Consider the following 17,014-nt stretch of genomic DNA (forward strand, 5'->3'; position numbering starts at 1 on the left):
AGCTGTGAATCACTGTCATTTGGTGTTTTTAGCAGTACTGTTGCCAAGAATGCTTGCCTTGGAAGTACAGCAGTGGGAACTTGTCATTGTGAAGCCCAAATCCCAGCTTACCCCTGACACAATGAGCTCTCCTCCCAGATTCTGAACTTCTGCCTTCACTTTGCTGCAAATGTTAAGCTGATGGCAATACAAGGCAATCCGTTGAAGGTAGGCTAATAAATCTTGCTTACATGCTGAATCAGGACACTATAAAACAAAAAAGTGGTATCAGTTAGGGAGTGCTCTTCAGTTTCTAACATTTACCATTTAAAAGGCTTTGGTGTCACATACTAATTACATTCATTTAACTCTGCTTTTTCATGATGCACCGGAGAAATGCCAGTCAATGTTTTTGAGTGGTTAGCTCCACTTTGATAAGATTTTACCCATGAACTCTCAGCTTCAATGATTGCTTGCATAAGAACTGCATAATACCACATGAATCAACATCCCATCATGGGTTGAAGATGGGCTCACAAGGTCCTACTCCAAGTTGAAGAGCTACAGAAAGTCCAGAGCTGTAGATAGAAAGAGTGTCAGGTATCTTGAGTGACAAGACCCCTCGTAGTCACCCATGCTGCGAATGTCAGCCTATACCCGTGTGTATAGGGGAAACACTAATTGGAGCTAGTAAGTTTCATATATATGAACACACATATGCAATAACAATAAATGATGACAACTAAATAAAGAGGATGTGAATTTGAGAAGAGTTCAGAGACACATGGAATAATTCGGAAAGCATTAGATTTAAGTATGAAAAAAATACTCTTTTAAAATGGAAAAAGTGGGGGGGACTAGTAAAGATGATTTATGAATGCTTATTGAGATATCTGCATTACTTGGAACTATTTTGTTAGCTCTCTTCTGAACTCATTATTCTACAGCTTTTTGTTTGTTGTTTATTTCTAGTTTTCTTCCACTTTCTACACATGAACACAAATATAAGGTAATGGATGCCAGAAATTCAGCACTTTTGTGACAATTTATTCCAAAGCACAGCGGGGGTGGGGGCAAATTCAATTCATAGTTAGACAGACTATTTATTTCTTTTTATTTTCTAGGGAGTGCTCCAATAAGTCTATGTATTTTATGTTTTTTTCCTAGTTATTAAAAATTTTAACAACATACTAAGCTCTACAAACAAGAGAAGTCTCAAATGGACTGATAACTCTAACAGGAAGTTCTGATAGGCTGTATTTGAAATTAGGTGAAATTAACACTTAAGTATAGCAACAACGTCCTTCAGCCAGAGTCAGTTCTCTTGGAAGATTAACTTGCATCATAATTTAAGTGGATAGATACCCATCAAGTTCACATGCTACCCATTTCTGTAGACATTTCCAATATTTTTCTAAAATGTTTCTGAGCCTCCTAAGCCAATGGCTACTGAGTAAATGAAATATATAATTGTTTTGCTATCAAATGCTCAGCTTGAGATGCTTCCATGTCATTCTTCTGGTTAAACTGGATATTTTTAAATATATATATATATATATATATATATATATATATATATATATATATATATATACAAATACAAATTGGTATTTGTAAATATTATGTATGTATATATTTAATAAGAAGTTATTAATTATATATGAAATATTGTATATATTTGTATCTACATATGTGTATATGCATACTGTAAGAAATGAGCTTTACTTGAAGCATTATACTTAATATAAGAGTATGGGATTATGATGTAACCCAGTGGTAGTGCATTCAGCTAGCATGCACAAGGTTCAATTCTCAGGACATGTCATAAAGCAACACAGTGTAAGAGAATGGGAGAAAGACTGACTTGAGTTTTTTATAAGCTACAGGAACGGAATTTTTTCAACAACACCATCGAGTGGTTTCTATGACATAAGCACTTACTCAGTTAAAAATAAATAAAAGCATTTCTTTTATACATAACACCTACTATTGTGATATTTTTCCCTAAATGCATTTATCAAGCAAGCAACCCACTGAGACTGTTTTTAGTTTTCTACAAGTACTTAATACTGTAATATTTATCCTACTCCTGAGACCCATATAGTGGAAGGAATTAACTTTAAAATAATATCTCCCCAGAGGGCTGACAAAGCTTTCAATACAAATACCTTACAGCAAATTAAACCAAGAGTTCTATCTCAATGGAACAGTAATTAAAAATGCAGTGGTCCGTAAAGCATTTATATTGTGTGCATATCTCAAATCTTCATAAAAATATTTTCAGGCAAAGTGAAAGCAACCAATCCAGTCTTTGGTAATATTCTGTTCATTATTTAAACTTAACCAGTGAAAACGTAACTGGTTTATGTTTTATGACCTTTTTAAAGGTCATGACACAGCAATGGAAATTCAAAATACCTTCTATACCTAAAAAGCAACCCAGAAGAAACACCCCTCTTAAATAAAATATTAACCAAGTTTCCAGATGTTTCATAGATGACTGTAAACATATCAGAAAGATATGGGATTACTTTCTGTTTACTACAAAAATCATTGTTAATAGCATTCAAATGCTCTATCTCTTAAATCTAGAAATAAATTAAGGATCCTTTCTCTGTCTCTGTCTGTTTCTCTTTGTCTCAGTCTATCTACCTGTTTGTCTCTATCTCTGTCTCTTTGTGTCTGTCTCTCGTGTGTGTGCGTGCACGTGCGCACAAGTGTACACATGTGTATGTAAGAGTGTGTGTATTCATATTATATTTGTTATCTATCAAAACTGTTTTGGAGAAATGCCTCATATTACACTCTCAACAATTAAGATCCTAAACTGTGAAAATAAAATAACAGAAATCAAAACTGGGACTATAGAACTTTACCCACCTAAATGTACTGAGAAATACTTTCAAATATGAATACTGGGTACGTAATGGAAAAGCCACTCAAATTGCACTCAATTCTTACTCCCAGAAAAAAAACAAAATCCTTTATGAGAAGTTTTACAGTCACTCAAACATTTCTTATGACTTCACACATCCCAATACCCATCAACATTTTCAGACTAAGCTTTGTCTCTGGTTGGTGACCATCTATGCTGCTTGTATCCAGGTGGGTCTTCTGTCTTCTTTTTCTCTTATGTGGGCTCTCCAGAATATTTATGAAACTTTCCAAAAGAAGTTCAATTTAACACTCAGAAGGCTGATATTTGATGTAACCCTAACATTAACCACAGCAATGTTTTGGTTTTCAACTGCTACAAATGATAGTGATGTTTACTATGGTAACAAAGAACATAATCTGAAGTTATGATAATAATGATATTTCCAAACAATTAAGTTTCTCAGAAATATCCCATTATGTTCCCATCATGTGTATATGCAGCAAAAATGGAAATTTTTTAGTTCTTATTATATATTCTATATTAGTTGTTCAATCTTTTGGTGGGAGTGATTAGCCTTTACAAGGTCAGTATATTTATTTGGTATTTTGATATTAAGGCTGGCATGTTGGAAGAAAGTAAGTAGAAGAAAAAATGAGGGAAGAAATCTATAGCTGGGAACTGCAACTCAAACATCAGGAGACTAGAAGACACCAACCCTCTGTATTTCAAGATATTCAAAGGGTGCCACCTCCTGAAGCGCATTCATGTTCATTGTGGAGTTTCCATGTAATGAGAGTATGTGTCATTTTTATTTCAGAATCTTATTTTGAATTATAAAGTATATTCACTTTGAAGTAGTTCAGGTTGTAGACTCTTCCTAACTGCAGCAGATAATCAGTTATCTGGAAATGTCTACTGCCTAATGTACCCTTACAAGAAATGTTCCAGCAGCAAGACACAGAGATGGATTCTGAAGTTCTAGTTCAAGCCAGCCTGAATGAAAATTGCTGAAGTATAACCAAATATTCTGTGTGAGACAGAAACAGCTTCTACTAAGTATCCTGTGAAGACACAGGTGAGGCTTTGAGGATTTTACTTCTCTGAGATTTATTTAATTATGGTTAAAAATGTAGCTGAAATCTAGATTGTCCTTGGTTACAAGAATTAGCCCATTTTATAGAAGAACATGAGTTATTATGAATTACAGAGTATTATAGTGAGGTCAGTGTTAAGTAATGGGAGCCATGCTTTCTTACTACCACATGATTAGCTTTTTGTCATTTTGACACAAACCGAAGTCATTTGAGAAGACAGAATGTCCACTGAGGAAATATCTCCACTAGACTGGCCTGTAGGCAAGCCTGTCTAGCATTTTCCTGATGAATGGTTTGTGTGGGAGGACACAGCCCACTGGGCAATGCAATCTCTGGGCTGGTGGTCCTAGGGTATCTATTGTGTCCACTCATTGTGCTATTTAATTGGTTTTCTGAATGGTGAAGTCTGGTTTAACCTGCCCCTCCTTAAGCATTAGGTGCATCTGCTGAGTTAAAGGTACCTCTGCCATGATCTCAGGCTCAGCAGTGGACAGTTGGTAAAATAATAAAAATAATCTCCAAATGCAGTTTGAAAAGGCATTTCATAGGGTGTATAAGATTGATCCCAGAATGCTAGTACTAATTAATTCCCAGTCTTCCTTTTGTATTACCTGATCAGCAACAGCACGGGCTAATTTGTCCATTCGAGAGCCTGCTTCTGCAATCTTCTTGGCAGCATTAATGACATCAGATGTATTTTTCAATGGGCCTTTGCCTCTGAAAAAAAATATACAACATAATTAGAATTTAACTCAGTAACTGGAACATACAAACCTACCACATTCTTGGTCCAAGATGCTAGGATGCTAGTGTTGTATTTAATGTTGTCTGGTCCTGTTATAGAAATTTTCAATGTTGCCTTGACTCACCACAACATTCAGGTTGATAGCCTACCATATTTCCTTGTGTGTATTGGGGGGAGTCTCTTAATTTTATATACATATTCACATTTATTCTTCTACTATTTTTTAACATTACTCAGTTAAGATGATCACTGTAAGAGAAAGGGACTTGACTACCTAATGGTTTTCATGTTCCAGATGCTATCATACACAACACGTTACTGTGTGTTTATGAAGCACTAGGTTACATCGCATTCACAGCCAGGAAGCAAGGAATGATAGTTGCATGCAGGGGTTCAGCACACTTTTTGCCAAAATCCTGTGCCCAGAGAATGGGCGGACCCTCATGAAATTAAGGAGGCTCTTCCCACATCGATTAACAAAATCAAGATAACCCCTCACAGACATCTCCCAAGGCAAACTTTAATGGAGACAGCTCTTTATAGATATGCCCAGGGACCTGTTTCCTATGTGATTCCAGATTCTATCAAGTTATCAGTTAACAACAACCATCACACTTATCCACAAAGGTTGCAAGTAGTGAATTATAAAAGAGAAATACAGTCTAAACCAGCTAAGTACAGATGTATAGCCATTCATACTGTGCCCAGCACCTTCACATTATTTAACTCAAGTCCAGATGGCACCTTGAGAAGCACTTGCTTCTTAACATAATGTAGAATCATTTGGCTAGAATTTCAGAAATTGCAAAGTTCCCAATATCATGTACTTTTTGTTTCTAGTACTGGCATGTGAACATTACATTAAACACTATGATTGTAAATGCCCTTCTGCTTGCAGAACCCCAACATTTTCACATATGGTTTTCAATTAGGTAGGCAATTAAACATTATATTACTCAATCAACTTGCCTGTTTAATTTTAAATGCTGATTTAAAAGGAAGGAAAATGTTGCTGCACCATGGACCTTTAAATAAATATAGCATATAAATGTCTACTTCCTTGGGAGGTAAATAAAGAATATATTGAACATGTTTATCCTTAGTTTTTAGCAGATTATATTTTCTATTATCCTTCTTCATGGATATCTAAACTCCAGTGCATTTTTAAGACACCAAAATTGCTTTCTTGTGTTATAAATGTGATGAGACCCACAGGAAAGCCACTTAGAAGCAATTTATTTAGATAGCATATGGTTCTAAGAAGACAGCAATGACCACAATTGTTATGTAGTATTACAAAATGAGAGACTTAATATGGTTTCCATCAGAAAAACTTTAAGGGAGTGTGTGTTGCTTTGGTTAACCCCAGTTCTCATTTTGGAATTTGTTTTTCTGTATTAATATCTGAAAATAAAATAGAAGTTCACACTACTGTTGAGGCATACATACAGGAGATTCTAAGCTTAGGTATTTCAGTTAAGTGTAGTCAAGTTGAGTCTTCCATAGAATACATTCACTGACTTTTCACTAGCCATTAAGATTTTTTCAAGTGCAAAGGAGATGAGATCCCACATGTGAATTTGTGTAAGGTGAATGAGGTAAAGATTCTGTGACAGTCCTGTTCTTGTTCCCTGAAAATGTTTTTAATTATCATCTCTAAGTAGCATCCTTCCTTTTGTTGTATTTTTTTCCATTATTATTTAAAAGAAAGCTTAAGTAAAGAAACTGCCGTTATGTAAAAATGTGAACATGCTACGTATTTCTCTGTAACTTTCAGACTGTAACTCTTGTGAAATTTTACTCTGACATGATACCTGTTAGCCTTTGCCTTTATCTAAACAGAGCTGTTAATAGCTTAGGGGTTTATTTCTCATTTTCAAGGAAATGTGTGTCTGTTTACTTCAAGAATTTTGAAGTGGAGCATGCCTTAAATCTAGTTCCAGGGGTTCTCATGCCCTCTTCTGGCATAGGTGGGCACTTACATGTGTGTGGTTCATATAAACTCACACACACATACATATATACATACATACATACATGTATACATGTTCATAGATGTACATAATTCCAAAGGGTTTTAGAAAATGTCTCCCTGTAAACTTTAAATGATAATTAAAAAAAAACTGATTAAATTGTTCTAAGTTAGTGAGTACCTTTAGAGACACTATATTTGCTTGAGGCTCAGATGTTCATCTTGTGGCCAAAGTGAAAGCACAGTATGATTATTTTTCATTCCACAAGTGACTAGAGTTCATGCACTCATTGCCACCACAATGATAAATGAACGTTAAGACTCCAGTGTCAACACTAGAGGTTCAGTTTGAACTCTTGCAGTCAGAATCTGTGTTAGAGGGTCAGGAGGGGTCATAAAACTAAACAAATAAATAATTGATGGTAACATACACTCATTTCTGAGTGGAGCATTGACGCTCGTGGAGGAAGGCTAAGAGACACTCCCAAACAATACCTGTTCTCAAAGAGAAATAGGCTGGAAACCCAAGAATACTGAATCACCAGAAAACACAATAACATTTATTTGCACTCAGAATAAACAATTACGAAATAGAATTCAGAAAGTAACTCAGGATTAGGATAGCTCAGGTGTTAGTGTCTATCCAATATGACTAAGGCTCTGGATTCAACCCTCTGACCTGAAAGAAATTATTTAAAAACTCCACTAAATAGGTACCAAAAAATAATAAAGGAGTAAACATAATTAAGGGGACATTCAATTTATATGTTCAGTGCTATATAAAACATAGCTGGAAGAAACTCAGATGGCACATGGAATGCCATCCCACAAACATAGATTAAATGACTTAGATCTACTGATACACAACCATCTATATTAAAAGCCCAGTAGTATATTTTGCCCAAATAAAATGAAATGTCCTAAATTCACCAGGAATCTCAAGTAGCCAAAGCTATCTGGAAGAAGAAAAAAAAAAGCTTAAATCCTCATAGTTTCTGATTTTGAAAAATTGTCACAAATGTACAGTAGACAAAAGAGCATAGTCCTGACTCAAAGGCGGAAATATAGACAAACGGAGCAGGATCAAGTTCAGAAATAGGACCTCACACACATGAACAAATGTATTTCCACAAGGTTGTAAAACCACTTACTGAAGCAAAGAGTATTTTCAATAAATGGTGCCATGGAAACTGTACATCCATCAGCAAAATGTTCACCTAAAACTGATCAGTTTGAAACAAAGCTAAAGTATAAAACCAAAAGGAAAACAATGTGTATGAGCACTCATGGCATTTGGTCTGGCAGACATTTCTTGGATATAATAACAAAAATACAAGCAAATGAAGAAAAAAATAAACATGACATTAAGTTTAAAACTTTATCATCAAAGTATATTTCTGATGGATATTGAAACTAAAACTCACAAAACCAGGAAAATATCTGTGTCTCTTATTATCTAATAGGGAATAGATATTCAGAATATATGAAAGACTGACCACAACAGAAACAGTCAACTAAAAGGGGTAAGAGATTTGAATAGGTATCTCTTCAAAGAAGCCATATAATGACTAATAAGCACAGAAGAAAAAAAACCCAACATACAATGACACTGGTCACTAGAGAAATAAAAATTGCCGGGTGGTGGCGGTGCATGCCTTTAATCCCAGCACTCGGGAGGCAGAGGCAGACAGATCTCTGTGAGTTTGAGGCCAGCCTGGACTATGGAGTGAGTTCCAGGAATGGCGCAAAGCTACACAGAAAAACCCCACCTCAAAAAAAGAAAAAAAAATCAGAACTACAAAGTTGTTCCACTTTATACCCATTAGGAGAACTCCTACTAAGAAAACAGAAAACACCTATGTTTGATATAAAGGAGTTAGAACACTTGGCAATTACTGGTAAGAATATAAAATGATTCAGGGACCCCAGAAAGTGATTTGATGATTCCTCAAACTTTTTTTAAATACCATAGGCTCTCCCAATTCCTCTGTAAGCAGGGACTCAAAGAGATATATCTTCTCCTCAACAGCACATTTTCACAATACCCAAAGGAAGAAGGACCATTAACAGAAGAGTGGAGAAACTAAATGTGGTATATCCATTTTAGTGAGCTATTGTTCAGCCTTAAAAAGAAAAGGCAATTTTGTGCTGTGATGGCATAGATGGACTCTGAAAACATTATTTGCTACAAAAGAAGTCAGGTGCAAAAATATAGATATTATGTCTCTTGTGTGATACCTAGAGTGGTCAATGACACAGAGACAGAAAGCTGATTATTCAGGTGGTTTGCAGGGGCTGTGGGAAGCAGGTAATGAGGAGTTAGCAGGTAACTGGATACATGTTGAAGGAAGATGTAAGACCAATGATAGTAATGGTCATTCCAGTGATGGATACACACCAGTGTACTTAATGTGACAAAATTGTCTACTTAAACAATTACTGTCATAGTAAACTTTATGATGCATATAACAATCAAAAACAATTTAAACAGCCATATTTGGCTAATGGCTACTGTATCAGACAATACAAGACTAAATGAATAAATGAATTATAGCCATCTGCATAGCATTGAATCAAGAAATAAATAACCAGAAAACTGAAAGGAAAAAAAAAAAACTAGTTTAGGAAATTGACAAGATTTCCAAGTTAGTCTTACCATCACTGGAAGACAATTGCAACAGAGATGCTATCCCAATGTTTATAGTACCCTATCACAAAATGAAGAAACACCCTGTTGTGTTTCTGTACCTTGGAGTCAAGTCTATAGTGGGGAAGTTTGAAAGGATGTTTTATGGAACCTTGTGTCCCTAAATGGCAGGAGTCATTCTATTGTCTCACCTAGAGCATGTTATTAGTGTTCTTATAGAGTCTATTACTTCTTTACTATACAGAATCTTGCAACATCTTTCATTTAAGTACAGTTGGTTTTTACATAAACACCAGTATTTGGAGTCTTTCCCAAAAAGTGGTCACTCCACAAAGAGAGTCAAGCTGGGCAAACTATTACTTCAGTGTTGTGAGCTCCCATTTGCCAACTAATTTGTATTTATTTTACAAAAAGCCTGTGAGTCTTAATGGGCAATAGCAGTGTGACAGTACATTGTGAGCAAAGTATTCAGTACTCAGAATTCTAATTCAAAATTAATTCCAAGTTTAAAGGGTTTATTTTCTCTAGCCATCTTAGCACATCTAGTTTGCTAATATTAAATGTAACTCTCTACATAAGTAAGGAAATGCAATGAGGGTATTTGCAAATATATGGATTCATAAAGCCTCTCTGAAACCACGGTTTCAAAAAAATGCTCTAAGACATTTTCCCAGGACCTGCAAGATGGCTTAGTGGATAAAAGTGTCTGAATCCCAAGCCAGATGACCTGAATTCAAGCCCTGGAACAAAGAGTAGAACAAACTGACACCCTAAACATATCCTTTCATGTCCACCATTATAGCATGCATGTGTCGCCCCCCCCACACACACACACAGTTGCCACAGCAGGTGAAACAGGATGATTTATTGAATCTAATAAATCTTAAGAAATAATGAAGGACCTGAGAATCATGAATTCAACTAGTGTAGGTGTATTGTTTAGGTGATGCAATTGAAGGACAAACCAGAAATAGATGGGCAAAGGGTTTTTTGTTTTGTTTTGTTTTTTTAAAAAAAGGCAATCATTGAATGGCAAATTCAAAGAGGCTTGTCGAGTGAAAAGGGGGCAAGTTTTAGGGCAAGCAAGTTGGATAGTTGTTTGTATTGACCAGTTGTAGTATGAAAAGAGAAGAGAAAGGATTGATATTGAAATGCCAGCTAGAATCACCAAGCTGAACTGAGTTTGGATGTAGTGTATGAATTTGTTCAGTGTTTTACAATTGATTATGTCCAAATGATATCCATCCCATCCCCAGTTTCCTCCCTACTCAGTTTCCTTTTCTTTTTTGGGGTTTTTTGAGACAGGGTTTCTCTGTGTAGTTTTGGTGCCTGTCCTGGATATTGCTCTGTACACCAGGCCTGCCTCGAACTCACAGAAATCCACCTGGCTCTGCCTCCCAAGTGCTGGGATTAAAGGTGTACACCAACACTGCTCAGCTGCAGTTTCCTTTTCTAAGCTGATATTGACATGACCACTTGGACCCTCATTATTCAGTTAAGGCTGAACTAAGGCTGTCTGCATGCATCTTGGTTTGGCAACACAAGAATGGTACACAGAAATTTCTCAGAGTGATACAAGAAGCATGAATTTGCTGTGTAAGGGGTGGTGCTTCAGCTTTTACCCATAAGATAGTAAAGAGTCAGTGGGAAGAAAGGCATGTGAGACCCATTGGGTTCCCTCTCCTCCATGAAGAAGATAGTGCATAAATAACAAGGCAGCACTTCTTCCATTTTAATAACAGAGACTCATAGAGATGAGGGAATGCAATTAATAAATTAGTCAGTGACATGAATAATACAACAGGATAATAAACAAACAGTGACTGTGAGACCTACATACCCTTTAAATACTTGGTAGAGGAGTCAAGCTTTGGTTTCTAATCAACTCCATACAAACTTTAAATAATAGAAAATGGTACTTAGAAGTGTTTAGCTGTATAAAGCTACAATTACTCCTTCTGGAAGTGGAAAATGCAATTTCAGTAATAATAATAAACAAGGCTGAATGTAGTAAACTTAGGTGAGAGGCCACAGAGAAAGACACAGTCAAGTGCTGCTTTGCTCAGGATGAGAATACACAGATGGCAATGAGAGCAAGCCTCAGCCTCCTGGGCTACGTTGTCAGTTCATACCTTCACATTGTTCACTTTCACTAGTTCTACACACACACACACAAAAAAAAAACCCCTAACAAACACTTGTATGCACCCATGAACACACACGTTTGTGTGTGCGTATGTGTGTGTGTGTGTGTGTGTATGAGAGAGAGAGAGAGAGAGAGAGAGAGAGAGAGGAGAGAGAGAGAGAGAGAGAGAGAGAGAGAGAGAGAGAGAGGAGAGAGAGAGAGAGAGAGAGAGAGAGAGAGAGAGAGAGAGAGAGAGAGGAGAGAGAGAGAGAGAGAGAGAGAGAGAGGAGAGAGAGAGAGAGAGAGAGAGAGAGAGAGAGAGAGAGAGAGAGAGAGAGAGAGAGAGAGAGAGAGAGAGAATTCATCAGGCATTAGGAAAAATGATAACCAGTAGCAGGCTGGACACTTCATTATGCAGATCAGCACAAAAAATTATTATATGAATTCTGTAGGAAATTGAACCAGCTTTCTTTTCACTTTTAAAATGATGCTTTGACTAATAAAGAGTCTATGTGATTCAACATCATTGAACAAGACCCCTCAAATATATTTATCTTCCTTGACCATAGTTATATATAATGCAAATTACAAAATGTTCTCCTGATCTAAACTAGCAACGTGACTGGATTCATTATTCACTTCAAACTAATGAGATTATTTGTTCCACTGATGTTATTAATGGGTTGCATAATATCCATCAGATAAAATACTAATAAAATGTTGAAAGCAAGCAAATGAAGTCATCGTGGGCCTCAGGAAGCAATGGCTGAGGCTGCCACCACCGTCTGATTTGTAGGCAATCCAGACTTAAATAATGGCTCGGACTTTCCCCCCTGATATTATTTTGTGTGTGAGAAATACATTTGTGAAGCTGAAGGAGACTAACTAAATGTACAAACTTGAACTTTGAATGAATATGATGACATTTAAAGCTCTCGAAGGTCACACTCCTAACACTGAAATCATTTTGCTAGAATCAAAAACAATTTTGAAAGATTTGGAAAAGGAGCCAAATAATGTTGTTACATATTTGCCAGAGGTAAAGGGTAAAGGGGATGATATAGCCACGTTTTGCATTTTATTAAAACCTCGAATCAATTCTTGCCTTTCCTTATTAGAAGCAGTCAACAATTATTAAAAATGTTCTCACCCATTAGGTGATATCCTGACATCACTGTATGTCTTACTTGATTTTATCATACCATGTTCAAGCACTAAAGCTTCTCTACATATGTTTAAAAATACACTAAAATGAATCGTCTATTAATTTTCTTTTGAAAAATATGTGTGTGCATATGTGTATGTACATATGCATAGGTTTGCCACAATATTAGCTTATGATATAGCATTAATTTTGGTTCACATTCTACCCTACTAAGGTTACAGAATTCTGACAGGAAAATTAAAAAAAAAACAGAAATTAAATCTGGGGCTATGGAAATGGATCAGTAGATAAAACAGTTGTCCAAAGTTGAATATAGTGCTTCAGATCACCAAGAAGCCACCCATGTAACGCCAGATACAGAAGGACACGTCTGGTGTCCCAGCCTAATATGAGTGTGGCAAGCAGGTAGCAGAAACAGGTGAATCCCTCCAGTCTCATAGACTATCTAATGAGGAGCACACAGCAGGAAAGAACAAGAAAGAGGATGGAAAGTGAGGTTCAGTACCTGAGGATGGACTCTGACTTCCACACACAAGCCATGGCACATGTTCCTGTACTTGTGGTACACATGTACCATGAAAACACACACACACACACACACACACACACACACACACACACACACACCAATTAGATACAGACTATGAATGAGTTTGTCAGATGCTTTCAATGTGTTTGGCATGATAATTCCTATTTGCATCACGCTTTTGGAGTAAATCTTCCCGAGAAGTTTGTGAATGTTATTCTACCCTTTTGCAAAGAGAGTTAAGAACTTGCTCCATACCACTTCCTCTTCTCCTTCAGAATCGAGGGACCTTTGCCTGTGATTTTTTTTTCTGCATCTGATTGCTCTTTATGTAGGCTAGAGAGACAGAGAGAGTTGTCACAAACCTCTTAGGAAGATACCAAAGGCATGGGCAGAAGCACCCGTGACTTAAGGTGAAACCAAGGCTCCTGACAGAATGTTAGCTGCTTCCTGACCTATGAGAAAGGCTGCTCAGAGGAAAAAAGAAACAATGTTCGCAACAGTCTTTAAATTCTCTGTAAGAATTTTGTCATCCTCTGCTGCTGGACATATCTCCTGGTACATTAGGGTGAAATGTGAGACAAAATTAATGTTAAGTCATGTGCTATTAAAATACCTGAAACAAATGCATGTACATATAAATATTCACATATTTTCCCAATAGGAAATTAACAAAACATTCACTTTATCTTCAGAATAGTACTTAAACATATTTAAAATCAGTACAGAACATAGATGAGTTACCTTACCCTTAGGGTTTTTTGTTATGATTGCCTTATGATAGATCCTTAAAACAATAATAATTACCAAAAAAAAAAAAATGAATCTGATCTCCTCCACAAGAGGGAGGACATTTTGACTTGTAAGTGTAAATGACTAAGAGCTCCATGTTTCTTTGATACAGCACCTTAGCATTTCAACAGGTTTTCATGTGAAGAGCCAGTGCTAAACTTGTGGGTTTAGCAAGAATACAGCCGTCTCCCTATCTCTGGGCCTCACCTTGTGAAGTCTGTCATCTCCATCATGATCATACACATCTGCTTGGCCAGCACAATGATGTCATTGCCGCTGTCATCCCACTTGGCCACTTCAGCATCCAGCTTGCTTTTTTCCTGATGGAAAATCTCCACCTGCTCAGCTATTTTTGCTTTCTCCTCCTGTGGTAGTTGCGCCATGATGGCCTGTGTAGGTGACAGGGAGAGAAGCATGACTGGGGGTGATGAAGGAATTCAAAATTGCATGTGGATTCTGCTTCCTGACAAGGCTTATAGAATGTCCCATCATTCTAGAAGATGCACGTCTTCTCCATTGCAGCCAGGCCAAGAGAACAGGCTGGCCAGGTCCTCCAGTTTCCTGCCCACCTCCCTTATATAAATGATACAGAAAGAGCCAAAAGTGCAGACACACTGACAGCAGCAGAACTTCCCTGTCTCTTTGATGGCATATGTTTGTTCAAAAGAATCTATTCTTAACAATTTTTATATTTGGTCTCAGGAAACTTTTACCAGATGAAAGAATGCACCTCTTTCAACAGTGAAAGCTATTCAGAGAAGGAAAAAAGAAAAAAAAAATCCTTCTGTTGCTGGGAAGAAGAGGAATTTTAAACAATATTTGAGCATCCAAGTAGAGTGGGATGGAATGATTTTTTTTTTAAGTAAAAATGAAGACATCAATAGAAAACTGACACACCAGCAAGAAAACTTTTCCCTTATTAGGAAATTTAGGGAATGATGTCCTTCATTTCAGCCATTCTCCTCTATCTTCCTATGTGACCATGGCTTCTTTAGAGCCTCTGAATACACGTAAATACTGAAATGAAAATCTAGACTGCTATCCCCTATCCAAGATGCTTACACAGAAAATATCTAGACTTGGGAGAATGTCCCTAATCCAAAACTCCAAGATACTGAGAAAATTTGAAAAATTTTGACCTTAATATCAATACTCAGTGTGTTTCAAGTGTCAGAGCATTTGGGCTCTCATATTTTCAGAGACTGGGGATGCTGAAGCTGAACGAGATTAGAAAGCAAAGGCTGATTTGCAGAAGTTGCTGGGCATGGGAATGTAGAAAAAAGTGAAGGAGTCTTCTTGCTATTCACAGATTCTTCATTTGCAAATTTGCCAATTCTTTTCAATATTCTTGTAAATCCCAAATCAATACTCAAAGCGCTTCTCCAGTCACTTGCAAATGATGCAAGAAGCAAAAAACTCTGAGTCACCAATGTGTGCATTCTCAGATGATGCTGGACAATGTCATCCACTGTCTTCAATCAGTTCTCTAACTGTAAATAAGTATCCAATTTTCTACTTAGAACTACATTATTCATATCTTTGTGCTGCTTGTAGTGGTGATACCACCATGTGAAAATAGTTCCCTAGCATGGTGTTAAGTGTCTCTAAGCACAGGAAGGCTATTATTTGTCTCTTTTTAAAAAAATATGAGCTAGATAAACTATGTTGAGCCATGCATTAGTGTTGTTTGTGTTGTGTTCAATATCACTGATCAACAATATAAGATATTTGTACAGAAACACTCTTGAAACATGGTAATATGTTGATCAGATGAAGAGAACACATTATGATTTATATCTCTTAGCAACCTATCCCTGTATTTCTCCTACAAGCAATAATTACATAATTGCTTATTTAAATGTTCATGAGTGATTTATAGAACATAACTACTATAACTAAGAATCAAACTTGCTGGTTAAACACACTTTTTATAACATGTTCTAAGTGAATTTTTTGTCCTCGCTGCGTGACATTCTCCCAGGACCACCTGCAAAATGATTCACACACATGGCCCTTGGATAGTTCTTCAGCACTTCTTCTGAGATCCGTGAGTTCTCCAAAGAGAGACTAAAGCTGTATGATTGGAGATCCAATGTTTGTAAACTGAACAATTAAAGTTATTAGAGATGCAGGTTTAGTCCACAAAAATAAATGACAGGAAATTGTTTCTGTTAGCTCAACCTGCCCAGTTGATACAGCCTAGAGTCCTCTGCCTGAATGGAGTCTCATTGAAAAATTGCCTGAATGAGATTGGCCTGTAAGCATGTTGTGGGAGGTTGTCTTGATAATTGATGTAGAAGGACCCAAACAAGTACGGGTGATGCCATCCCTAAGTTAGTGGTTCAAAACTGTACAAGAGAATTATCTGAGCATCAGCCTGTTAATGAGTGAGTGGAAGAGTGAGTAGCCTCCTCTACTGTACTTAGCTTTGGAGTGAGTTTATTGGTCATATACAGCAAGTGAGGAATAGCAAACAGAACTACTGTCAAATTCCTGCCCTGACTTCCCTCAGTGATGGGCTGGGCTGGGATCAGAAGTTGTAAGCCAAATCACCACTTCCTCCTCTAAGTTTCTTTTAGTCAGTGTTTTATCACAGCATCATAAATACAATTAGAAGCCAACACTCTGTTATGTGCACACTATTCTGGCATGATTTCTGTCATTAGATTGCTTTCAACTTACCATTATTATAGTAGAAACAAAGGACATGATAGTCCCAGGGCCTGTGTGATTATCAATAAATAGAATACTCACATAATTCCTTGCAAACATACATGTGTCTGAGATTTAGATGTACTAAATAATTTAGTCTATGTGGCTCTTCTAATACAATCACTCACATTTAATAGTGATAGTACCTAGACCCAGATAAATCTATTAAATCCCTAATACCAGACAATTTATAATTTGGAGAATGAGAACTCAAACTGAGATGTTAGGCCAACAACATTCTTCACCACCATGTACAAGGACATCATCATCCAGTCACATATAATTTGTATGAAGACCTCAGCCCAGTGGTGCAAAGACAGTTGAAAGCCCCAGTTCTGCCTGTCAAGCCATGTACCCTTATGCTGAAGTTTCATAGGCC

The 17,014-nt window shown here is 36.8% G+C and overlaps 1 protein-coding gene across 6 annotated transcripts in view; it reads right to left on the reverse strand.

Annotated features, from left to right (window-relative positions):
- Positions 1–17,014, reverse strand: part of Ctnna2 (catenin alpha 2) — a 1,144,108-nt gene that overhangs the window by 37,062 nt on the left and 1,090,032 nt on the right. For all 6 annotated transcript variants that reach the window (XM_042273493.2, XM_042273492.2, XM_076566967.1 and 3 more), the window contains 3 exons: positions 14,131–14,312; positions 4,563–4,668; positions 112–246 (listed from right to left, as the gene is read on the reverse strand). In XM_042273493.2, coding sequence (XP_042129427.1) covers positions 112–246; positions 4,563–4,668; positions 14,131–14,312 — 423 coding nt within the window. The remainder of the gene's footprint in view (positions 1–111; positions 247–4,562; positions 4,669–14,130; positions 14,313–17,014) is intronic.

The sequence above is a fragment of the Peromyscus maniculatus genome, chromosome 3 (genome assembly GCF_049852395.1).
Source record: "Peromyscus maniculatus bairdii isolate BWxNUB_F1_BW_parent chromosome 3, HU_Pman_BW_mat_3.1, whole genome shotgun sequence".
In the NCBI taxonomy this organism is placed as follows: domain Eukaryota; kingdom Metazoa; phylum Chordata; class Mammalia; order Rodentia; family Cricetidae; genus Peromyscus; species Peromyscus maniculatus.